General features: G+C 35.9%; 1 protein-coding gene across 4 annotated transcripts in view; it reads left to right on the top strand.

The window, feature by feature from the left end:
- LOC150099031 (serine/threonine-protein kinase Nek8-like) overlaps positions 1-25,849 on the top strand; it is a 1,046,903-nt gene that overhangs the window by 543,304 nt on the left and 477,750 nt on the right. For all 4 annotated transcript variants that reach the window (XR_016549512.1, XM_090405252.1, XM_090405251.1 and 1 more), the window contains one exon: positions 22,651-22,773. Coding sequence is in view for 3 of the 4 variants with exons in the window: in XM_090405252.1 (XP_090261378.1) it covers positions 22,651-22,773 (123 nt within the window). In the remaining variant the exon portion in view is untranslated. The remainder of the gene's footprint in view (positions 1-22,650; positions 22,774-25,849) is intronic.

The raw sequence follows: 25,849 nt of genomic DNA, 5'->3' as shown, positions 1-25,849 counted from the left end.
TGTAAGAGTGATTATTGTAAAGATTGAATGAATATAAAAATTAGTGATGGAATTTTTACTTAAAAGTCCTTCTTACCCTGTTGATAGCGTGAATATTTTTTATTTGCATTTAAGTATAATTCTAGCTGCCATATAAAGCCGCACAATTTAAAGACACAATTTTTAACATCAGCAAAAGAGTAAATAATAATTCTTGATTTTTTTATTTATTTTTTTTTATAAAGTCAATCAGACATAAGTTTATTCAGGTTTTCCCAATATATTGCAGTGAACAATCTCGTAATCGTTTTGCTTGACTAAAGCACAGTAAAAGAAAAAAAAATTGAAGATATAATTGTATTACTTCTTAATCCCTTACGAGTAATACATAAAAATTACAAACAAAATAAATTGTTATTTTACCTACATAATATAATAAACAGAAGTTAATCTTTACCATTTTTAGCAAAAAACATCAAATCAAAACTAAAGAAATATAGTGGACATTTTATTTATTTAGTATCAATGAGACTTTTGCTGCTGCTGCATCATTAATGATAATTAATTTATATCAGGTTTATATTTTGTAACCTTTAGAGATGTGCATGCGCTACTAGTTTCATCTGTAAGGGCTACTCCTGTTATGCGACTTAACAGGAGTAGCCTCTTTTTCCACACTTCTCTCTGTTACTCCTGTCTCTAATCACTCCCTTTCAGTATTTTCCAAGTCAACTCTGAGGTCAACAAATTTCTGCCTCCAAATTGAGCTACTTTGAAAATCAATGAACTTCATTTCAAAATCATCTATATTCATCCACAAAAAATATCTGCAAGTTTATTTGAAGATGTTTTTGTGTCCTGTAGTGTGAGGTTCAAGTCATTTAAATGTTTGCAAAAATCTGTAATAAACATGAGTTTACAAACTCACACGATGTCATACATTTCTTTATAAGACATTTGTTGATTAGTCAAAAAAGATTTATCTCATCTAGGTATTCAACAAATTGTTTCTGAACAAGACCTTGACTAAGCCAACGAACATTGTTGTACATTATTAGTTCTTTGTACACCGAATCCACTGCATTCTATAGATTCTGAAATTGTATTTTATTCAAAGCAAGTGCAGAAATTTAATTAACAACCTTGGTTACTGTTTGCATCACTTCTTGAAGTTCCTTTAGGCCAGCATTTGCACATAAATTCTCCTCATGTAGGATGCAATGAAAACCTATTAATGTATGACCAACATGTTTTGCAAACAGATTTTTGCAAATTTTGCTTCCTTACCAATCATGCTGGGTGCACCATCTGTTGTGATGGATACCACTTTTGAAATATCAATTTGCCGAATAGATAATTTGTTCCTAACTGCTTTACATATTTCAACCCCACGTACACTCAGGTAGTGTTACAAGGTTAATCGTCTCTTTGCATACTTCGTCATCCCTACAAAATCGAGCAAAGATTGCCAGCCTAGCTGATGATGTAATGCCTGTACTCTCATCAACACAAATAGAAAAGAACTTACATGAAGCCAAATCGTTTGTTAATTGCTCTGCTGTATTCCTTTTCAACTGTGCCGAATAATTTTTACCTTTTCTGAAAGATTGTCAAAAGGAACGGAGCACATTCTAGCCATGCTGCGCTAATATACTCCCCATTACTGAGTGGTTTTCTACGTTGGGTAATAACTTTTGAAACTTCAAAACTAGCAGCAACTAAGTTGGAACTAGGCCTACCTGAAATAAATTTCATCAAAATATCGGACTATTTTTTGTCTTGCTCAGTTCACGAGAAATTAATTCTTTGTTCTTGCTCACTTTTGTTACTTAATTTCTTGTGAACAGTTTCAAAATGTCTCTTTACAGAAGAAGTCTTACAAACAACTGATTCGGAACATAAAATGCATAATGCTTTATTATCTTTCTTAATCACCACATTTTTCAGTCCAGTATTCTTTAAATTGTCTAATATCCTTTTCATTTGAATGTCTATGTTTCTTTGCTGGTGGTGGTGGTGGTGACATTCTGCTCAATCTGTAAAGAGCAGGAAGCAAATAAATAAATATATATGTGTGTGTGTGTAGAAAGTTTTTTACCTTGGGTATAATATATATGTTAAATATACCAAGCTATTTTAAATATAAACCTGATTTGTTTTTTTTACTCCATTTCCCAAGTAAGCAGTCAAGTTTGCACCTGCAAGTGTTGCAAGTCTAGCTGACCCTGCACGTAGTACAAGTCAAGGCAACTTGTGGTAAAGGTAGAATAAGCTCTGATCACTATTCTTAATATTTACCCTTAATGCAAAGCACATCTCCTGGAGGAGTATGATGCTATGTATTAAAGGCAAGGGGCCACTACCCACACCAGTTTCGACCTTTATTGAGGTCTCGTCAGTGGAAGCCAGGCTAAGAAATACCAAGTTTTAAGTAATACAGAGCTTATAAATATTTTACCAAAAAAGTTACCATAAGGTGCTTTGACCTTATTAAATAAAAATTTCAGGATGAGAGATAGATGTAGAAAGTTTTTTACCTTGGGTATAATATATATGTTAAAGATACCAAGCTACTTTAAATATAAACCTGTTTTTTTTTTTTTTTTTACTCCATTTCCCAAGTAAGCAAACAGACAAGTCAGTCAAGTTTGCACCTGCAAGTATTGCAAGTCTACCTGACCCTGCACGTAGTGCAAGTCTGTTTGCTTACTTGGGAAATGGAGTTAAAAAAAAAACCAGGTTTACATTTAAAATAACTTGGTATCTTTAACACATATATACACACACATAAGAAAGCAATTAAATAATTGCTTTATTCATACATTTCTTGTAGAGAGGCTTATACGCTGGTTAAATATGATAACTAATAATTAAGGAATTGACAGCATACACTAGAAATATAAATTAAATAAACTTTAATATATACTTTCCGATATTTTGGCAAACGTCACATTGCCATCTTCTTGGGAACTTAATACAAAGACAAGTACACACAAGTACTACATAACAGCAAATGAGAACCGAAGCTAGGAAGCTAACGTTTTCCTAAAGTCCTGATGGTGCCCCCTGGCTGGCTATATTGGTAGTTCTTGGCCTTTGGGCTGAAGTTCTTCTGATAAATGTTTCCCAAATTTGGCGCATTCTCATGCATTCAAATTTGTTGAGGTTTGGCATGTTCCTAAGGGCTGAGGCTGATTCCATGAATAGTCTTTCATATTTGAACTTGCTGCGGTGTATTACTGTGGCTTTCTTCCACTTTATTCTGTGGCGGGTATCCAGAGCATGGTCTGCAAGCCCAGAGTGGCTGTACTGGTGAAATTGGATGTAATCCTTGTGTTCTGAGATTCTGATATTTGCTGTCCTGCCTGTTTGGCCAAAGTAGGACAATTTACAGCTGCAAGGGACCTGGTATACACCAGGTAGGTCTAGGGGAAGTGGTTGGTCTTTAGTGGAACGGATAAGGGATGCCAATTTTCTGTATGGTCTGTAACAAGTGGTCAAGTCATGTTTTTTTAAGATTTTGTTGATTTTTTCTGAGGTGCTTCGGGTGTAGGGAATGGTGATGAATTTAGAGTAATCTTTTTTGTGGAGGGGGGGGGAGGTTGGTTGTGGATAACTGGTTTAAGTATTTTTTGGATTTTTTTTTTTTGGGGGGGGGGGGTTAGCCATTGGCTGAGAAAGTGTCACGGATGTGATTTAATTCAATGGTTAGGGCTTGATCATTTGAACAGATTATTTTTGCACTGTTGAACAGTGTCTTAATAACTCCATATTGTTGTGAGGGGGGGGATTGTTGGTGAATGTATCTGCCTGTATGGGTGGGTTTTCTATAAACTGAGAAAACCAAGGTTCCATCAGGTTGGCGGGTGACTAGTGTGTCTAGGAAGAGGAGGTTATTGTTTTCCTCTTTTTCCAGGGTGAACTTGATTCTAGGGTGTTGGTTGTTTAAGTGTGTTAGGAGGGAGAGGAGTGAATCTGGGCCATGTGGCCAAATAGCGAACACATCATCAATGTAGCGAAGCCATATGGTAGGTTTTTGTGGGGCTGAGTTTAAGGCTTTCTCTTCAAAAGTCTCCATAAAGATGTTGGCCAAGGGTGGGAAAGTGGTGAACCCATGGCTATCCCCTCATCTGTTTGTAGAATTTTTCCTGCCAAACGAAATAGCCTGAGTTCATTGTAAACTGAAATAGGGCTGAGATATTGGGAGGAAATTTAACTTGGATTAGCTCTAAGGTTTCTTTGAGGGGAACATTTGTGAATAAGGAGGAGACGTCAAAACTGACCATTATGTCATTATGTTGGAGTGTAAGGTTTTCTATACTGGCTTTGAAGTGGGCTGAGTTTTTTATGTGTGATGGTGTGTTGCCAGTATAGTGTGAGAGCGCTTTGGCTAAATGCTTGGCTAGTTTGTAAGTGGGGGAATCAATGCCATCCACTATGGGACGTAATGGCACATTTTATTCATACCGCTCTTAACTTTAATGAAAATCGGATTATGGGGTGTAAAAATGTGGACATACACATGTAGACACTGACAAAACTTATAATTTGGACTCGATCTCATCATAATCACTCTCTGCATATACCAACCAAGTTTAAGCAAACCAAAAATTTGTACAATTATAAGCTGACCTACACACACACACAAATGAAAAAGAAAAGTATGTATGCAATCTAATCACATGCAGATAACACTTCATAATCCTGACTATTGATAATACATTTCGCATAGCTTTAAAAATAACTTACCGTATTTACTGGAATATAACTCGCCTTCGCATATAACCTCACACCCCTGATTTTACTTTACAAAAAAAGAAATTGAAAAATTTTGCATGTACCTCGCACATGAAAAAAAAATTTTATTCACGTTCAGAGTGATAGTGACTCGCTTCCCATGGCACACCACACTCCCTCCTCTAGTAGCCAATAATGACTGCAGACACAAGTAAAAGCAGGTCGTTTTATTGTATCACTGAAGAAGGTACAGACATTTGCAGTCTGTGTATTATATTTCTCAACAAATAGTGCAATTAGAGGCATCTGGGATAAACATGGCACTAAATAATGAATCGCATGTCGCCTTCCCACAGAAACTATGCTATTTAGACTAAAGCAAAACCATATGCTGCATCAGCAAACCCTAAAAACTAGATGTGTGGGAGTCCCCCCCACCTCAAATGCAAAGCAACAATAAAAATCAATGGAAAGTGTTAAAATTCGTAAACATGTTAAAGCTAAGAAATATATAGTGAATACTGTTATGGCACTTTTAGATATTGAATTTGGTTGAAGAGAATTAGCATTTGAATTCAAAAATTGTCTGCTAGCTTTTATCTTTTACTCGCACGATCTTTTGTTAATACCGCACCAGTCATATGCACATCTTCATAGCCACTATATGTTTACTGGCAGGGTAATATAGCTGTCTGTTCATTAGTCATTCGTGAAGGATTGTTCATAAGTATCTCAAGTCTTGTAAATTACTGGTCATTTTTACTGGAAATAATGGGAAAGAAGATGGTACTATTTGGGTAGGATGCACACAAGGAAACTGCTCTCTAAGTAGGAAACAGTGATTGCAATCGTAGTACGAGATATATGCGCGGATTTTACGAAAAAAATTGAAAACTTTGGTTTCCGAAAATCCCCACATATATACAGGGTGTTCGGGATAAATTTGACAGTTTCGTAAGGAAAAAGAAAATCTTCTTTGTATCTATTAAATTTAATGAATTGACAAAAAAACATTACAGGCAGAGTTAATTACAATACTATCAACAAGATTTACTCAAAATAACCACCATTAGCATCGATCACAGCTTCAATTCTGCTTCGGAACCTCGAACAAGCTGATGCTACAGTCTCCCTGGGAAGGGCCGCAAAAACTGTTTTAATTTTATCCATTAACTGGGCTTTTGTATTACTGGAAGTGCGATTGGTGTCTTTTTCAACTGTGCCCCATACAAAATAATCCATGGGGTTAAGGTCTGGGGAGTTTGGAGGCCAAACATTTGGACTGGTGAAGTCGTAGAAATTTTCAGACAACCATTTTTGACTTTTCCCAGAGGTGTGGCAAGGGGCCGAATCCTGCTGCCATACATACGGCCTACCATTGGCTACCCTTGTTATCCAGGGCTTCACTACAGTTAGCAACTCCACGAACAAAGCCCGAATTCCAATGCCAGGGTTCTTCAACACCTGTTCCTGCAGATTTGCGAGGAATTCTGCTGTACGAACGCAATCAGATCGTCTGCTAGGGATCTTTCTTCTTGCTACATCCTCGTAGTCACCATTGCAAGTCTCTAGTTCATGCCTGATTGTTTTTACTGTATTCAGGGAGCATTGGGCAGCAGTCGTAATATCCTTATTTTGATGGCGGGCACGAATCATCATGATACAAGTTATTCTCTTCCATGATTCAGGTGGGTTCCAGCTATCCATCCTTTCTGACATCTTGTGTATGAATGAAGAAGGGTCCAAACTTTTAAATGAAGAGAAGTGTGTGTTAATACATGTAACTTACGGAAAAATATAATTAATTATAAATATGTCAAATTTATCCCGAACACCCTGTATATATATATTGCACCACGATTTATAGCATTAATTTTGGGGGAAAAAAAGTTCGAATTATATTAGAGTAAATGCGGTATGTTTATGGCAAAGTAGAGGAAATTTTCTTTTATATCTAATAAGTTAAACATATTAATTGACAATAAATACTTCCAATCCATATTTTAATGACTTACGATTTAATAAAATCCAAATCCACATATATACAGACTTTAGAAAATGGGTTCTTTATGAAACATGAAAAATATATCAAATGATGGTAAAGGAGTCACGCCACATTTGGATGCCTGGCGTATGATGCAACAACTGAATTGGACGAAACTTGTACATCAGTATATCGCAGAGATATAGATGGCTTGGAAATAGGATGTTTGTTTCTTATTACTTATTATTACTCAAACAGTTGGTAGGGTTTGCTTATTTATTGCATTTTTATTTGGTATTGCTATAGTTAATAAAATTGTATTATGTTAATTTAAAATATACAAGTCAGTGAAGATGTTTGAAATGTATTTTTTTATTTAATTATTTTTTAAGATGAGCCCTGGTTACGTGCCATGTTTGGCAGGCATGCCAAGGGATGTCCATCCCTGCTCTAGACTAACCATACATAAAGAATATAATAAAGATTTTTTCAACGGTTTCGATAATGAGCCAAATAATATAAATGTGTAACAGATTAAAAAACTAATGATGAATCAGGCATTTTAGCATTTTTAAGGTAAAAACAGAATCATGTTTGTTAATTTTTATACACTGCATAAACGCATCAAAAGGGTTAAGTAAAAACCCTAATATAATAGGGAACCACAGAGATATTATATTACCGTTACCTAAAATCCTGTCGATGGCTCTAGTTATACACAAAATAGAAGAAGAAATAAAAAAAAACAATATGTTTTCGCAAATGTGTACTGGCTTGTGGTACCAGCTGCTGAGAAGCAGCCGCCACAGTATAAGCAATAAACCAATAAAGCAATCGCTTTGCCATGCGTTTTATTGTTTTATTTTTAAGAATTTGGATTATAGTATGTTAGGGATATGTAATGGTTTTGTTATATTTATATTTTATTTATTTTAGTTGTAAGTATAGTTGTTAAAAACTAATTATTAATTAAGTAATAAAAATTACTAAGTTAACCTAAATAAAAGAATCATCGATAAATAAAATTGTCTCTCGTGTGATAACCCCAAAAAAGTGCCGCCCGAGGCGGACCACCCCCCTTGCTACGCCACTGGTTACAACCCTAATCAAATGAAGCAAATAATTGACGCCTATGTTCCAATACCTCAGGATTCTTCAACAGACCTCAGGTCAATCCCTTATAGTTCTGGCATCTCTGAACCGATTGGCAGAATTTTGAAGAAGTATAATCTCATTCCCAATATTTTCCTATCAACAAAATTTCTCATCTGTTGCCACCTACAAAAGACAAACTGGCAGCTATATCATTAGATGGCATTTACCAGATACCGTGTCAATATAATTTAACATACTTTGGGCAGACAGGCTGATCTGTGAAAAAAAAAAAATCAAAGAGAGAGATAATCAAAATGATTATCTCTCTCTACCCCAAAAGTTTGGGAGATTCTTATTTTATGTAACCCTCAAAAATAGTTTTTAATAATAATATTTATTAATATTAATTTCTGCCATGCGACATTGGCTTTTAATTGGTAAACCACTGATTTCTGTATGTACTTTTCATTTCGATTCCTTTGATTTGCTTGTTTCTACGCCTGATGATGTACAGTTATTTTCAGTATGAAATATCTGTTCTTTCATTTCACGGGAATGTTCATTGCCAATCACGCGATATCGCGTGATGCGAGTTCTCACCTTTCGGCCGATCACGTGTTATCGCGTGGACGTCGCTATCAAGTTTCTAAGGGGAATAGTATAGCGGCTACAGTGAAACGGCACGTAATATTTATATTGGCCACTAGGGAAGGGATCGACTTTCGTGGAGTGGGGATGGCCGCCGGCCATTGTTTATTGTTTATGTTAGTCAGTGCGCACAGTGGCGGCGTTCGTACAAGGCGATGATGCGACGATTTTTTTTAGTTATTCGTTGATTTAGCATGCTGGAAGTTTGGTTTTTATTTATTTTGAGTATTGTTTTTGTGTTTTTTTTAGTAAGTTCCCTATAAATGTTGATTTTTGATAATTATTTTTTTCTATTTGTATGCTATTTTTAAAAATTCTATGTGATTATAAAAGACTGATAATTAAAGTTATAATTATTATATTTAAATGCTTTTTATTTGTAAAATATATAACTTATTTGACCGAATTACATATCACGCAATATCACGTAATAGATATTTAGAGTTCATAAATCCTATGTACATAATAATAAAAGCATATAAATAATATATTAACTTATTTTGAGCACAATAAAAATTAAATAAAAAAATAAAAAAAATTTGGCCACCACACGAAATTCCAATTTTCAGCTTGGCAATGAACGTGTTAAAGTTAATTACTGTGGTTATCATGAAATGTATTGCTTATAGTCCTGCCACAAATATCTTTAAAGATTATCATTAATAGGGTTATAATCAAGAAGAGCTCTTGCCAGATCTTTCCTCAGTACCATAGCTGCCCTGTGATACTTTGAATCACATCCTGAATAAACAAGCAGTTCGCCATCCTGCCTTCTGAAATGACCTCATCCATTCCATTTTGTCTCTGTAATTCCCATGATGGCATTCTAATATCGCTTAGTAATATTATACATATTCTATGCTGTTTTAAAACTTTCTTATGTGTGTAATTGATTATTTATCTTTTATGCATTACAAACTTTTAACAATAGTCATGCCCCATTGTGAATGAAGTTCATTATCTTCAATTTTCTGATATGTATGCTTAAGGATTGTACAAGATACTCTCAAAGAATGACATAATTTAGTTTACATGATTATTAATTTCTAGTCAAGAAATTTCTTCCAGATTATAATAAATTTAGTTTAATCCTTTATCCAAGTGTGTGCCTGAAAGTATCTTCAGGACTGGGGTAAAATGGTACAACACCGGGCAATTCCTTGCAAAGGTGGAGCAAGCTACCAACACTTCTGTCTCAGTATCTCCCATAATGCAAAACACACCTTTTTGCAGATATGTATAATGTTATGCATTAAGGGAAGGGCCACTACCCAGACTAGTTTCAACCTTTATTGAGGTCTCTTCAGTGGGAGCCAGGCCCAAGTGGAGATACCAGGCAGATGCATTAGCAAGGTCATCTCCTCCTATAGGAGCTGCCAAATGGTGTGCCACCTTTTTATTAAATTACTCTGGATTTAGAGAAAGATGTTGAAAGTTTATTTTTCACTTGGTCAGACTATAATAAATTTAGTTTAATCCTTTATCCAAGTGTGTACAAACAAAGTTTATAGTCTGACCAAGTGAAAAATAAACTTTCAACTTCTTCCAGATTAGTCTACCACTTGTCAGCACTCCAATATGCTCAGGTCTTATATAGTTCTGTGTTATCAGGAACATCTGATTGTATCAATCTACCTAAATCTTGGTCTTCTATGTGATCTTTTTTTTCCCCCCTAACAGCATTCAAAACAGTTAAGCTATTTTGCTAAACTTTCCTCTCCTATTCAGTTTAAGTGACCACACTACCTCAGATTAGCTCTCCTCACAATATCCGAATGCTAAGAATTTATAAGTCCTTTATAATATCTTCATTTTTAACAATCTGTAAGTGTGTCAGGCAGAAAACTAGCATTCCACAGATTGAATGTAATAGAAATGGCCTCATGTGGGGATAATGGCTTGAGAAGTATGCTATATTACACCACATAATATATATGTTACCATGAAAGACCGAAATTGGAGAATGTCGACGCATACAAAATACGTCGGTGAAAGACCGATGTATTTGGTTATATTATTATACATTCGAACCATCGCTGGTATAAACATCGCCTGATGTCGACCGTGGTCGTACAGATGCCCAAAACATGTTGCCGGTTGTTGTTGGAATAGAAGACTCAGACTTTTATAAATTAGCAAACAAAAATGGTACCCTCAAGCAGCTTTGTACCCGTAATCAGTTCATAATTTGTAAAGAAAAGTTACTTTCCATAGATGAGATTTCTTCTCAAGAAATGTTGCTGAGAGAAGCAGCTGCATCTAATTCGAGAAGTGGAGGGTAAGGCTATACACGCTGTAATTGCAAAAAGAATTGTTCCACGACTAAATGCAGTTGTAAAAGCAAGGGACTCTTGTGCAGTTCAAAGTGTCATAACAGTTTAAGTTGTTGTAACAAATAAGATTGTATAACGTTAATCACATAATTTATGTGTAAGTTTATTATTGGTATTGTCTTTTCTGATTTAGAATGTACTGTTTGTTTTAGGTTCAACAGTTTATTTACATGTGCTGTTACTTAAGCTTTCTCCTATTTTGACATATATCATAATATTATTTCTCCTATTTTGACATATATCATATATTAAAAAGTTGCATTTTTGTCTTACCGTAATAAAAATATTTTTATTCAACATTCACCATCAGTGCATGCTGAATGTCAACATTTGCCGGTGTGAGTGAGAAATAATGATATTTAGCAAATATTTCGTACATACACCATAGGCGACTATGGTGTATGAATGCTGACATTCACCGAAGAATGTCGACATTTGCCAGATATCGGTCTTTCACAGTAACATATACACCATATTACAGAGCCAGGTGAAGTATGAGGGGAGAAATAATGGCTATAAGAATACTAACAATGTGTGGGTTTTTCTTTATACAAATGCTATGGGCATTAGCAATAAAGAGGATTAGTTTGTGGCAGCAGCGCACTCAGGATTGAATCTTGGAGGGGGCCGGAGTTGAGTAGACGATTTGAGAATACACACTATGCACCACATACGACCTATGACTGAGCATCTTCGATGATCGCTAATTCATAAGTAGTATAGAAATATAAGACACGACACAACATAAATTTTAAAAAATGAATTTTAATTAGGAAAAGATTTTTGGAAAATTTTCTAGTGTTTTTTCCTTTTTCTTTGGAGGGGGCCAGGACTCCCTGCCCAGGGCTGGTCATCTCGGGGGTGCAATGCACCCGGGCCCCATGATCGAGTGGGCACAGTCGGTACACATTTGCGGAAACATATCATATTTTCGGATGTGTTTTTTTTTTTGTTTTCCTGTGCCAAAATCATTTGCAGGTAAGAGGTTTTACAATACATTTATTTTGAATCCTTTAATTTTTACTTTTGAAAAATATTTTAGGGTCCCAAAAGGTTTCTTGCACCCGGGCCCCATTATAGAGAAGGCCAGCCCTGTCCCTGCCCCCCCCCCCTCTCTGGGTGTGCCCCTGGTTTGTAGAATGTAGACTTAGTATCTCCAAAGATTGTTGCTATCAATGAAATTTGGTTAACTGACAAGGATGTTCTAATAAGGATAGAAATCAAAGGTTATAGTATATTTGGCAGGAATAGGGAAGGTAAACATGGTGATGGAGTGTCGCTCACAATAAGAGATAAATTCTGCCCTCCTAGTGTGTAGAATCACAGTGGAAACAACACGAATGCCTTTGAGAGTATATGGTGTGAGACAGTATATGGTATTTATAAAACAAGGTATTTAGTTGGATATTGCTACAGACCAAGAAATATACTTGTAGATAGGCTTATACATTTGTAACACATGACTATTAAATTATTTAAGGAATTTACAACATATACTGGAATATTAATTAAAATAAACTTTAATAATAAATATCATCTATATTTCGGCAATGCCACATTGCCATCTTCATGGAAACATACAACTATGACATGTGCACGCAAGCACTACAAAAAAGCAAATAAAGCAGAAGTGAGAAAACTACTGTTGTTCCTAGAGTCCTAAAGGTGCCCCCCCCCCCTAGTGGACTATATTGGGTTGTCTTGGCCATTAGGCTGAAGTCTCAAGATGTAAGCTTCCCAAATTTGGCAGTCTCATGCACCCAAATTTGTTGAGGTTTGGAAAGTTTTTTAGAGCTGAGGCTGATTCCATGAACAATCTTTCATATTTAAATTTGCTGCAGTGTATTAATGTGGCTTTCTTCCAATGTATTCTGTGGTGGGTATCCAGAGCATGGTCTGCCAGTCCAGAGTGGTTGTACTGGTGAAAGAAATATAGATGGCGATAAGCAGAAAATGCTTAGGCAAATTAGTGTAGCAAGTGCAAAGCTAGTGATCATTATGGAGGACTTCAACTATAGTGATATAAACTGGACAGAGAAGACAGCAAGCAGTAATAAGGGAACTGAATTTTGGATTTCTGGAGGGATAACAAACTGTCTTAGGCAGCATGTGAGGGAGAGAACATGAGCATCAAGAGTTTTGGATTTGGTAATAACATGAGGGGATCTGATTATGACTGAGATGTCATACTTGCCTCCATATGGGGAGAGTGACTATGTACTCCTGCTATGGAGGATGAATAGGTACATGGGAATATCACAGCAGAAGGAATTTATGTGCAATTATTATTATTATTATTGTACAGTGACCTCCATGAAGTGTGAAGACCCATTACAGAAGACCCAAACTATCCACAAAATCTGTCGTACCTCTTCTTGTACCCGTTAACAGACCAAACACCCACAACTGAATTTGGTAACCCATTCCACTCATTCACAACTCTTGAAGAAAAAAAACTAGTCCTTCACACCCCTACTAACCACACTTTTATTCAACTTCCAGGAATGACCTCATATTCTGGCCCCTCTAGCCAAGTGCTGAAGCATTTCCCCTAAATCAGTCAATAAAACCCTTTAAGTAACTAAAATGTTTCTATCATATCTCCCTCTTTTTCTCTGACAACCAACTTTTGCATTCCACACACCATCAGTCTATCCTCATAAGGAACATTCCACATACCACTCAACATCTTGGTCGCTCACTATGAATATTCTCCACTACTTCCTCATCTCCAAGAAAGCCTGTAGACCAGACCTGAGCACAGTAATCCAAATGTGGATGTATGAAGACTTTATAAAGTCTTTATATAACACAATAACAACTTTCTTATCTCTACTTGTTCGTATGATCTTCAGTAACTAAGTAATCTTATGAGCTACTTTATCAGACTTGCCCATATGTCTCAAAACTTTAAATCTCTATCTATCACCACTGCTAAGTCTCTAGCTTCATCTAAATCTTGGAGTATAGTTCCATCAATGTAGTACACAGCTTGTAATCCATTACACTGGTGACCAAAATCTAAGGATGAAACATATTTTGAACCATATTTTGTACAAATTGCCTGTATATGAAAACATTTTCATGTACAGGCCAAATCTGGACATAAATTTATTGCCAACATACTAATTATATTACACAGAAAATATGTTATAAATATCATACAAATTAAATTGCAATACATTTTTGGCCAAAGTTACAGATTTTCTAAGGTGTTAAGGAATTAATGTCCAGTGCTTACAGAAAGCTGTGCTGAGAGATGCATTTCAGTATGGTATATGTCCACCCCAAACTGCAATGCAGCTCTCATAATGTCATACCATGCTTAGCATCAATTGATTCAAGAGTTCTTGAAGCAAACTGACCAACAGCTCCTTCAGAGCAAGGATAAGGTCTTGTTTGCTTTCTGAAGGGGAATTCTGAGCAGCAATGTCTCCCTGTTGCATCCAGAATGTGTTCTATGGGGGTTGAGAACTGGGGAGCATGCTGGTCACTCAGTTCATTTAATATCCTCGGTCTCTAGAAGTATATCCACTGCTCCTGTATGATGTGGTGTATCATCTATAAAAATGAATTCTTTGCCTACAGTACCATGGAACAATCGAACATGATGTTGAAAAACTTCATTGCAATATTGTTCATCAGTCATAGTCCCTTTCTCCAACACTTGCAGCTCAGTGCATCCATTAAACATAATGCCCCACCACACCACAACTCGAGCACCACTGCATCTATCCCTTTCAAGAATATTCTTGCGATGGTAATCAGTACCAGTTTCAAGCCAGATCAAGTATAGTCTAGAGGAGGAAAGACTAAAACAACTGTCATCTGTAAAGATTATGTTAGCCCATTGATGTCTTGTCAAATTTTTATGGATACATCACCACTGAAAACATGTTCAATGATGAGCTGCAGATAAAAGGATGCAGACTACAAGCATATAGGCTGACTTGTTGGTGAGATATCTGCATACCTGTGTTTGAATGGAGCTAACTTGCAAACTGATCTTCATTGGTGCATTGATTACATTTTGCTGTTATAACCAAAAATTTGTCTTCGTTCTCCATTGTAGAGTGATCCCTTCGCAAATATCTGGAACACATTCCATTGGTTAAAAATGCTGCCCAGAGCCTGGATACAACACTATGTAATGTGAGATTCCAAATGCTCTGGCAATATCAGTAATTCTATAGTCATCTTCAAGTTTTCCAATAATTCTTCCCTGTACTGAAAAAAATTGTCTGAAAAAAAATTGCTGTGTGAAATCATCTAGATAATATCTTTGAGACATTACAAGATATCCAAGTTTGCAACCTTATTCCTTCACGAAAAGAGCTTCCTTCAAACACAATTTACTTAGTGCAGAATTTTGCCTTTTATCCTGTTGAGTGCAACCACGTGATTCCTTTGCACGTGATTCAAAAATTTGAATGAGTACCTGCTTTCTACTAGAAATTGTCACAAGCTGATTCATCTGAGTTTGTGGTTGTAATCTTCAGAAATAGTGTTTGTCCTTAGGTTCTGGACACCAATGTGTTTATCCCAAAATGTATAACTTTACATTTTCCATATTAAATTGATGCCCATTATCTTTTGCCCATACTAACAGCCTTTTTTAAGTCGTCCTGCAAGCTCACCATATCGCCTTGATTAACTGTTATGCTACCAAATTTTGCAACATCAGAAAACAACTGAATATTTCCTTTCAGGTTATTTCCTCTATTGTTTATGTACAAATGAAATAGTAGTAGTCCCAGCACAGAACATTATGTCACACCTGTAGAAAGTATTTTTAACTTGGGTATAGTTATGTTAAAGATACCAAGCAATTTTTTAAACCTGGTTTTACTCCATTTTTTCCAAGTAAGCAAACAGACAATGTCAAGTTTGCGCCTGCAATTTATGCAAGACTAGCTGATCCCACAGGTAGTGCAAGACCAAGGCAACTCGTGGTAAAAGTGGAGCAAGCTCTGATCACTAATCTTAATATTTACCCTTAATGCAAAACACATCTCCAAGAAGGGGATGTATGATGTTTTGTATTAAAGGCAAGGGGCCACTACCCAGACCGGTTTTGACCTTTATTGAGGTCTCATCAGTGGGAGCCTGGCTAGCCAGGCTCCCACTGATGAGACCTCAATAAAGATCTCAATAAAAGTCTCAATAAAGGTCTCAATAAAATGAGACCTCAACAAAACATCATACATCCCCTTCTTGGAGATGTGTTTTGCATTAAGGGTAAATATTAAGATTAGTGATCAGAGCTTGCTCCACTTTTACCACGAGTTGCCTTGGTCTTGCACTACCTGTGGGATCAGCTAGTCTTGCATAAATTGCAGGCGCAAACTTGACATTGTCTGTTTGCTTACTTGGAAAAAATGGAGTAAAACCAGGTTTAAAATTGCTTGGTATCTTTAACATAATTATGTCACACCACTAGTCTCATGTTTTCATCTTGATTCTGCCCTCCATATACCACTTTTTGATATCTTTCCAGCAGCCACTGTCTTATCCACATAACTAGTGTCATATCTGTCTCCATTTGTTCTAATTTGCATAACAGAGTACCATGTGGTATTCTGTCAAATGCTTTTGAAAAATCCAGCAGAATCATTCTGTTGCTATTTCCTTTATAAGCTGTTACTCTATTATAAAAAATTTTTTTCAGTACTTTTACCACATTCCTGAGATATTGATTGATCTATAATTTGCTATTTCAGTCTTAGAACCTCCCTTATTCAAGGGAATTATTTTGTCCTCTTTCCACTCTCTTGGAAATCTGCCAGTGCTGAGAGTTAAATTGAAAAGCCTAATTAATAGCATTGCCGTTTTTTCAATAAGGAATGTTAATGGATAACAGAAGGGATTTGAAATCATTTTTTCATTATGTAGTCAGTAGGAAAAAAATTACTGTGGGTGGATTACCCTGCTGCATGGAAATGGCACTTGGGTGACCAAGGTAGAGGACATAGTTCAGCTCTGTCATGATCATTTTATTATAGCCTTTCATCCTTGTTGAGCAGGCATTATTCCTAGAGGGGTATAAGGAGTGGTGAAGTTAAATGTGAATAAAGAGAATGAATTTTGAATTCTGAGTAGATGGAATTTTGATACATATTTTAAAGGAATCTGCTGTGGAAAAACTGACCTTGCCATTAACTTGGCTCTTTATGAAAGTTTTGCAACAGGGAAAGTACATGGACAGCAGAAGGTAAGATAGTGCCATTGCATAAGGAGGTGGTAGATTGCATCTATTCATTGGACATCAGCAGATGCCATATGGTCACTTCAGATGCTCGGTGATGTATCACACCAGTCCTCGCCATGTAGTCCTGTTGTATGCTTTTCTGGTGGTTTCAGCTCTTTGAAGATAGTCACTCCAGATACATCATCCATCCGTCTCATTGACAGTCTACCCATTCTTCTTTTTCCAGGAACTTTACCTTCTATTACTGTTCTGAGAAGTCCTCTTCCATCATTTCAGTGTGTCCAAAGTATTTCAACTTTCTTTTGTCAATTTTCCTTAAAGAATCTTAAAGTTCAAGTGATCCTTTCTAGCACCCACCTGTTTGTCTGCCTTTCTGCATATGATATACTCAACAGCCTTCTGTAAGACGACATCTCAAAATCAGCTGTATGTTTCCCATCAGACTTCTTTCTTTCTTTTCCTTCTCAAGTTGGTAAGATTTTGAGGAAATTGTCAAGAACTGGTATACAGAATTGGGCAGATTATGGCAAGATTATATATGCAAGCAGTATGGATTTATTAATGAGCATTCTTATTTTTGGTAATCTGTTTGCCTTTGGAGAACTGCCACAGTATTCAGGAGGACACTGACCACGATAAATAAAAGGATAGTAGTCCCATTGTGTAAAGCTCAGAGTAGACCACATCTGGATTTCTCTGCTCAGATCTGGTCATCTGTATTTGAAAAGATAAAATAACCTTGGAGAGGGTGCATAGATAGCTAATGAAAATGCTATCAGGATTGTACAATTGTTGAAAGTTTTTCCACTTGGTTATACTATAAATTAAAGATACGAAGAAGTTATATACTCAGTTAATCCTTTATCCAAGTGTAAGCAAACAAAGTTTGTGACTAAAGTATTTTCAAAACTGGGGCAACTCGTGGTAAAGGCGGTATGACTTCACATCACTTGCCTTAAAGTCCCATAATGCAAAGCACATCTCCTTGCAGCATGTATAATGCTATGCATTATGGGAAAAGTCACTACCCAGATCGATTTCCCTGTTTAAGTGTAGAGCTCCTCTCCAAAAACTCGTGCAATCACTCAACAATGAATGACCTGAATGATCATTTAACTCGGCAGTGGCTCTGCTGAGTGACTGGATTCCTTACTACCAAGCAGAACCGCTCATATTCCAGGAAGAACATCAGCCAAGGAAGCCATAATACATGCCACCCCAACAGATCCAAATCCCAGGATGCTCAAAATCTCCTTAAGGCAAAAATCTTAAGGGAGCAAAAACTCTGCTGCCCTGGAATCAAACCACCAACTGGTTTCCCTGTTTAATTGCTGGGTTACCTCTCCAAAAACTCATGCAATCACTCAGATCACCCAACAATAAGCGACCCTGTGTGATCATTTAACTCAGCATTGGCTCCCCTCAGCAATAGTCCCACTCAGAGACAGGCAAACTCCCCCCCCCCCCCCAAGCAGAGCCGCTCATATCTCAGGGAATGCACCGCCCCTTTTGTGCAAAAACACATCTGTGAGAGCCAGACCCAGAAACAGCAATAGCCGAGCCTCAGTTAAAACTTCATTGATTACAGCCTTGTGTCACATCCACTTCTGTACAAAAGCACATGAGTGGGAGCCAGACCCAGAGGTGATACCAAAGTTGAAGTAATGCTGAAGTCATATTTTTATATATGAGTTGTTGCCAAAAGGTGTGACACCTTATTATTTATAATACTCTGGATTAACAATACTTAATTGTTGAAATTTTTTCCACATTGTTATACTATAAATTAAGAAATTATATACAATACACCAAGAAATTATATACAATAAAACCCTGAAGTTACGTGGTAGGTGGGAGCAACGAAAAGTGCGTAAGTCAAATTTGCGTAACTCGAGGTATAATTTTGCATCTAATTTATATATACAAACATAGAAAACATTAGTTAATTGGGACCAAAGGTTTACAAAAACACCTATATTTTTTAAGAAATATAATCATAATTGTAGTTTTTCGTACATAAAAAAAAAGAAAGTTATTTCAATGTCCATGGTTTCATAAAATCTAATAGATTAGTCTGATGGCATAATGTCTTTTTCTTGTCATGCAAAATTTCTTCATAGCAAGCAAATGATTTTTTTTATTCCTTGTTACTCTTATTACTCTTATATCTCTTATTACAATTCGTTCCTCATTAGAATCTATAACCTCCAAAATCTGTAAGCCTTTCTTAATTAAGCTGAGACCTTCTGTTAATTTTACAATTGTCATGTGCTTTTCTGGCAGAACTGGATCTGAGGTTTCAATCTCTTCAGTAGCACTTTGCTCACACATCTCTATGAGCTCGTCGATTGTAAGCCCTTGTTATGTGAGTCTAACAGCTCTCTGACATCTTCACTGTCGACTTCTAAATCTAATTGCCTAGCAAGGTTGATAACTTCTTCTATTGCTTCAGCAACTTGATCAGTTTTTGGCAACATTTCTGTTTTGCATTTAAAAAAAGGATGGACAAAGTTTTTTCCAGGTCAATGTTTTTCTTTTCTTGCTAGCTGTAGAAGAATCGGACTTGCTTCTTTTGGATGACGTTATTATTTTTTATGTGATAAAATTTTTATCAAGAACATAACATTAAACAATCACAAGATTTGTAGGCTATAAAAATCGAGTATGAATGGAGACCCCGCAAAACACGTCAGTGCTTGTTCACAGCATGTGCGACTCTGGCGAATGCGGCCGGCACCGGAAAGATACTATAGTGGTGAGGCATGATGCAGGAGGGGAATGTGTACATATAAGAAACCGCGTAACTTCGGATTCACGTAAGTCGGGGTATTACTGTACTTAGTTTAATCCTGAAGTATTTTCAGGACTAGGGCAACTCGTGGTAAAGGTGGTATGACTTCACATCACTTGCCTTAGTATCCCATAATGCAAAGCTTTGTTTGCTTATACTTGAATAAAGGATTAAACCAAGTATATAATTTCTTGGTATCTTTAATTTATAGTATAATAAAGTGGAAAAACTTTCAACAATTAACTATCTCTAATCCAGAGTATTATGATAATAAGGTTTGCACCTTTTGGCAATTCATATATAAAAATATGACTTCTGCATTACTTCAACCTTGGTACCATCTCTGGATCTGGCTCCCACTGATGCCCTTTTGTTTTGAAGTGGTTGCTTCCCTGAGATATGAGAGGCTCTATTCAGGTGTGGGTTTTCGTCTGCCTCTGAGTGGGGACTGCTGAGATTATGGCTCTGCTTCTTGGTGTGTGATCCTGCCATTGGGCAGAGCCACTGCTGAGGGTTCCTCTCTGGAGCAGGGTGGACCTGTCACTGAGTGGAACCACCGCTGAGTAAAACGATCCTTTGGATTGCTAGCACTTGCTGAGTTTAGAGTGATCTGGGGATCACCTAAGTTTTGGAGACCTCCCTTCAGTTATATAGTGAAACCGGTCTGGGTAGTGACTCTTCCTATAATGCATTGCATTATACATATCTGCAAGGAGATGTGATTTGCATTATGGGATACTAAGAGAAGTGATGCGATGTCATACCACTTTGCCACGAGTTGCCCCAGTCCTGAAAATGCTTCAGGTGCAAGCTTTGTTTGCTTACACTTGGATAAAAGATTAAATCAAGTATATAATTTCTTGGTATCTTTAATTTATAGGATTATACAATATTGGTTATGAGGAGAGACTGAAGACATGCAAATTACAGAGTTTGTTAGATAGAATATGAAGGGAGGTGATATGATTGAGACATTTAAGTTATTGAAAGGCTGTTATTAGATTGACACCAAGGAGGTTTTTATTATGGTAGAGCAAGGGGAAGGAACTTTGCAACTTCCGGAAATGACAAGCAGCCATCCCTGGAATATGATATTCATTTTTATCCTTCTTGAAAACTAAGTAGTTATTACTTCCAATTTTAAATCCTCTGTATAATTTTGTATTCTAAACCAATATGAGGATATCATTCAGGGGCGGCTTGTCTGTAGGGGCCAGGTCCCACCTATTTGTATAGCTAGCCCAATAATTGTAGTTTTAAAAAGTATGTTTCTTGCAATTATTATTTTTTGATCTATTTCCAATATGTGTTATCATTTAATAAAAAAATTACTGTAGTATTTTGTGGCAATATTGTATAATGCATCTTAGTACGGTCTCTGGAGCCAGCCACGGCTGGCCCTGTTTTATACGTGTAGAACACAGGGATGTATGAAGCACGTGCACTAGCAATCATGTTTGTTTACCCAGTGCAATGCTTATCTTAGGGTCAGTTTAGTCTGGCCCAGTCACTGTGTTGGCACGTACGTACATAGCGTGCAATTCTTTGATTGTGAAGCATGTGCACTAGCAATCGTGTTGGTTTACTGGGCACAACGCTTATTTTTGGACTTGTTTAGTCTGGCCCAATCACTGCTTTTGTAAGTAAATAGCATGTGATTCTTTCATTGACAATGAAAGAATCACACTATGCCCGCAGCTGCAAATCTTTCGAGTTTTCGTGTTATTAACACATTGAGCCCGTATATGTTATGTCCTAACAATTTTAAAAAATTAATAGCTCAATGCATCAGTGGATTCTGACTAAACATTATTGTAATAGAAATAACTATAAATCAATAATAGAACCCACTATTTAAATATAAAAAAAGTAAGTTGTTTTTGGCCCATGGCCCCACCTCTTTCTGTTGTCACCAGTCACCACTGATATCATTAGCAACAACAGTACAGTCAACAAAAGTTTTCTTTTTTTCTTGTGTCTTCTCTACTTTTTCAGAAAGGAAATCTGTACTCATTCCTATTTTGTCATGCCTATCTTCAATTCTGTTAATGTTAGTTTGTTAGTAGCTCACTTTTCAGTGTTTGCCCTGGTTGACTGATGAAAACAGCAACTGTCTTAATTAACCATATGACACCCTCCCCCTGAATTTTTCATCATGCTGTACCTTCATGTTTGTTTCTGATTTATGTTAAGAATACAGTTTGCCTAGCTAAACCCCATAAAGAACAAGAATGAACTTTCAGTCCAGTGGATATCCAGTTGTGTGCACTTTCACCATGTGAAAGTGAGGACTGGACATTAGGTCAGAAGTGGTGGTCAGTTCTCCACATTTCTTAACAGTTAAGTGGAGGTTTCTAACCCAGTTATATAACTGTGATCTTTAAGTGATCCTTAAGTTGATTATGTGATCCTAACTTTGTGTGTGTGTATGCATGCAAATATTAATAATTTATATTGAAAAGGAAATGTATATGAAACAAAAAGGAAACTAACGTCCTCTTCAACAATTATGCTATCTACAGTGAACTATTAATATAATTTCTGCTGCTTATGCTATTCACTTATGCTTCACAGTAAAAAAAAAAAAAAAAAGTAAAAAACCCTTATGATTGTGTAAACATACCATTCTTCCTGTATTATATAAATATAATATAATAGGTTGACTATATAACAAAATACAACTTAAAAAAAAATTGTGTTTGGAGCATTTTCTGTTTTAGGATTCTATATTCTGGTTGTTGTGTTTTATATAAGTTGCATTATGACACAAAATTTTCCATGGAAGCTAGATAAATTCCTGTTTATTGTATTAAAAATTATACTTTGATGCAATGTAAGTGCATAGAACTTGATGTTCATATTATATTTTAAACAGTGTGGATGTTTCTGCTATAAGCTGTGGGCCTCATCACGTAGTAATAATAGGAGGAAATGGAGAAGCATATTCTTGGGGATGTGGTGATAGTGGTCGACTTGGAACAGGAATGGAAGATGATTGGTAAGTATATTTTATTATGACTACTACCAGATAGGCTCCATTGAATACTCAGACTAAAAACCTATTCTGAATAGAGGAATACTCCGGGAATACAGTGTGTTAGGTTCCAAACCACCATCACATAGCAAACCACTGCCTTTTTTTTTTTTCTTTTCTTTTCTTTTTTTTACCTTGTGAATGCATGTAATGTTTTAATAAAGTTTTTAAGCATGACATATATGTGTATAACTAATGTAAACAAAGCATTTAATTTTATCAGGTATGCAAATAATAAATATAGAATAATTTTTGCATATGAAAAAGTTATTCTGAATAGCTTGGCTCTAAGAATGCACCAACCAGTTTGGTTCTCGATCTACACCATTAAAAGTTTTCCATTTCTGCAATAAGACTGTCACATTTACAGATAACTGTAGTATTAACTGCTGTAGCACTTTTTTGCTTTATCTTTGTTTTAAACAACTATAATAATTGTAGTGTGAGATAAGTTTATTTAGCCTGTGGTCTATCTCAGTGTCCAACACACATTCATAACTAAATTTAATAATTTTATTCTTAATATGTAAGGTAACAGGGTTACAGTTCTCCTTCTTTGCAGTGGAAGCAACAGCACCCTTACTTCGAATTTTATCTCCCATTATTAACAATAATCAAATAAAACAATAGTTATAAAGAGTTTATAATTTACAGTGAAACACCAAAATATAGACAGATGCAGCAAGCAACAATATCATGCACAAACAGTTCACAAAAATCGTGAATCAGTTGATTCTGCATGTGTGTGTGTGTGGGGGGAGATCATGTCACTAAAACAATCTTATGAAAAAATGTAGCATCGTATGAATGGATCGTTGCAGAGCAAAGTGTCCTAAGGCAGGGTATTACTGTGTAATTATTGTCATCTAGTTCTTTCAATACACATTTGGCTTCTCTGTGAATTTCATTTACTAAGCACCTTACAAGAAGAATCTGCTCCTCTTCTTCCTATAAATTTTTATAATTGGTTTCCATAATATATAATATTTCCTCTACATCTATTCTCCCTCTCTCTCAACTTAGGTTGCTATTATATCCCTCCACACACACACAAGCTATAACACACTATTAACCGACACTCTTTCCATGATATTTAAATGGAAGGAAATAAATATGTGTCATCAAGGAAGTAGAATCTTATTCTACTTCCTGTCTACAAAAAACAACTTATTTTTGCTTCAGCAAAAATAAGTTGTTTTTTGTTGTAATATTTGTACTGTAAAAAGAATCATAATTTAAAATTCTGAATATTTTTACGAATTGTTTATGTTAGTATGTTTATTAGTTTTGGTTTCATAACAGGCATTTGTGATGTGCCCGTTATTGAAATTGTTTTGCCAAAATGAAATGTAAAGCAGTTAAAAATTTATGCACTTACCGGATTTGAATAGCTGTGTTGCTTTAAACAATTTTATTGTAGTTTAAAATATTAAGTTTTGTGTTTTGAAAAAACATCCTCGTTACGTGTCAGCCATTATACCTAATTGGCAAGCAAGAAGACTAATTGGCAAGCAAGTTTCTTCTTGCTTGCCAATTTCATGGAGTGCGCATACTCGCCGAGAAGTTTGATGTGTGATTGACAGCTGACAAGGAGAGCGTTCAGTATCAGAGAGTAAACAAGATAACGTTCGGGAAGAAATAAGAACACAGGCCGGCAGATATTTAGATTCTTAGGAAATTGAGTTTTTTATGTGACATTCGGAAGAAAATTAATAGTATATTTCGAAAAAGGAATCGCGGAACTATGAAGTTTTAAAGTGGAATAAGTATTGGTAAATAAAAGAAAATACAGTATTGCTATAGATGTTTTAAAAGGAATACTGGAGGAAACGCTAATTGGAAGATAAATATAGTAGATTTCGAAAAGGGAATCATAGAACTGTGAATTTTTAAAGTGGAAGAATAACCATTAGTGAATAAAAGAAGAAGTTGCTATTTACGTTCTAAAGGAATGTTCGAGGAAACGCTGATTAGGAAGTTTCATCTGTCTTAAAGACACCGGATCTAACTATTATTTCTACTGGAAAGGAAACAAAATTGAGTCAGGAAGAATCAATGTGTGCTACATAAGTGATGAGAAAGGATCCTATGAAAATGAAGAATAAAGTCATATATCTTCGGAAAAGGGCCTTAATAAGGTAACCAATCGGCCTCCTTTAGGGAGGACAGTCCTTCTTTTGTAGGTTCTGTCCTTTCTCGAAAAGTGTCCTCCTACCTGTCCTCCTTTTCAATATTTTAAAACTAATCTGTTAATCTCTGTATTCAGAGATGCCGTGCCGAACTGTTACGCATCATGTGACGGTACAGTTCGGAAAGACGCGATTATGAAACGCATGTGCAGGGCATAGGAGAACTTCACGTGTCTCGCACCATTGCGCACTTCACTTTGTTTACTTTATCTCTATATTATACTTCGTGTTTATTTCTAATGGAAATACGAAATTATTTATTTCTCAGTGAATATTATACTCAGTTAAGTACAATTCACGTTTTATTAATTCAATTTTATACAACCCTGTTTTCAACACAAGTGTAAAATAATTTAAATATAGATTTAGTAAAGTTTTATCGCTTTTGTTATTAAAGTTTGTTTTAATTATTAATTTTATTTATTCATAATGTGCTTGCATCGTTCGTGTGGCTCTATATTTTATTTTTAATTTTTAATTTCATTTAAGGGATGGAAAAATCAAGAAAGAGGAAATGCCATTTCGACGATCAATTGAAAAAGGAATTTCCACTCCTCATATCAAAGAGAGACAACATTGTTTTCTGCAATATTTGCAGAGGAGAATTTTGTATTGCAGTTGGAGGCAGAGCAGTTATAACGAAATACTTGAACACCAACAAACATAAGCAATCATTAGATGCATCAGCTTCCGGTAGTAAAGTAGCCTATTTTTTTAAAACTTCTAATTGTTCTGAAGATGAAAGACAGTTAGCTGTAATGGAGGGGACATTTGCATTTCATACCATAATTCACAATCAAAGTTTTCGTAGTATGGATTGTACAACTAAATTATTGAAAAAGTTTCACAAT

The sequence above is a fragment of the Typopeltis vanoorti genome, chromosome 15 (assembly GCF_054136105.1).
Source record: "Typopeltis vanoorti isolate ZY-2024b chromosome 15, IOZ_Tvanoo_1.0, whole genome shotgun sequence".
Lineage (NCBI taxonomy): Eukaryota > Metazoa > Arthropoda > Arachnida > Uropygi > Thelyphonidae > Typopeltis > Typopeltis vanoorti.
The sequence above is the reverse complement of the archived record's forward strand: the minus strand, read 5'-3'. Positions and strand labels throughout refer to the sequence as shown.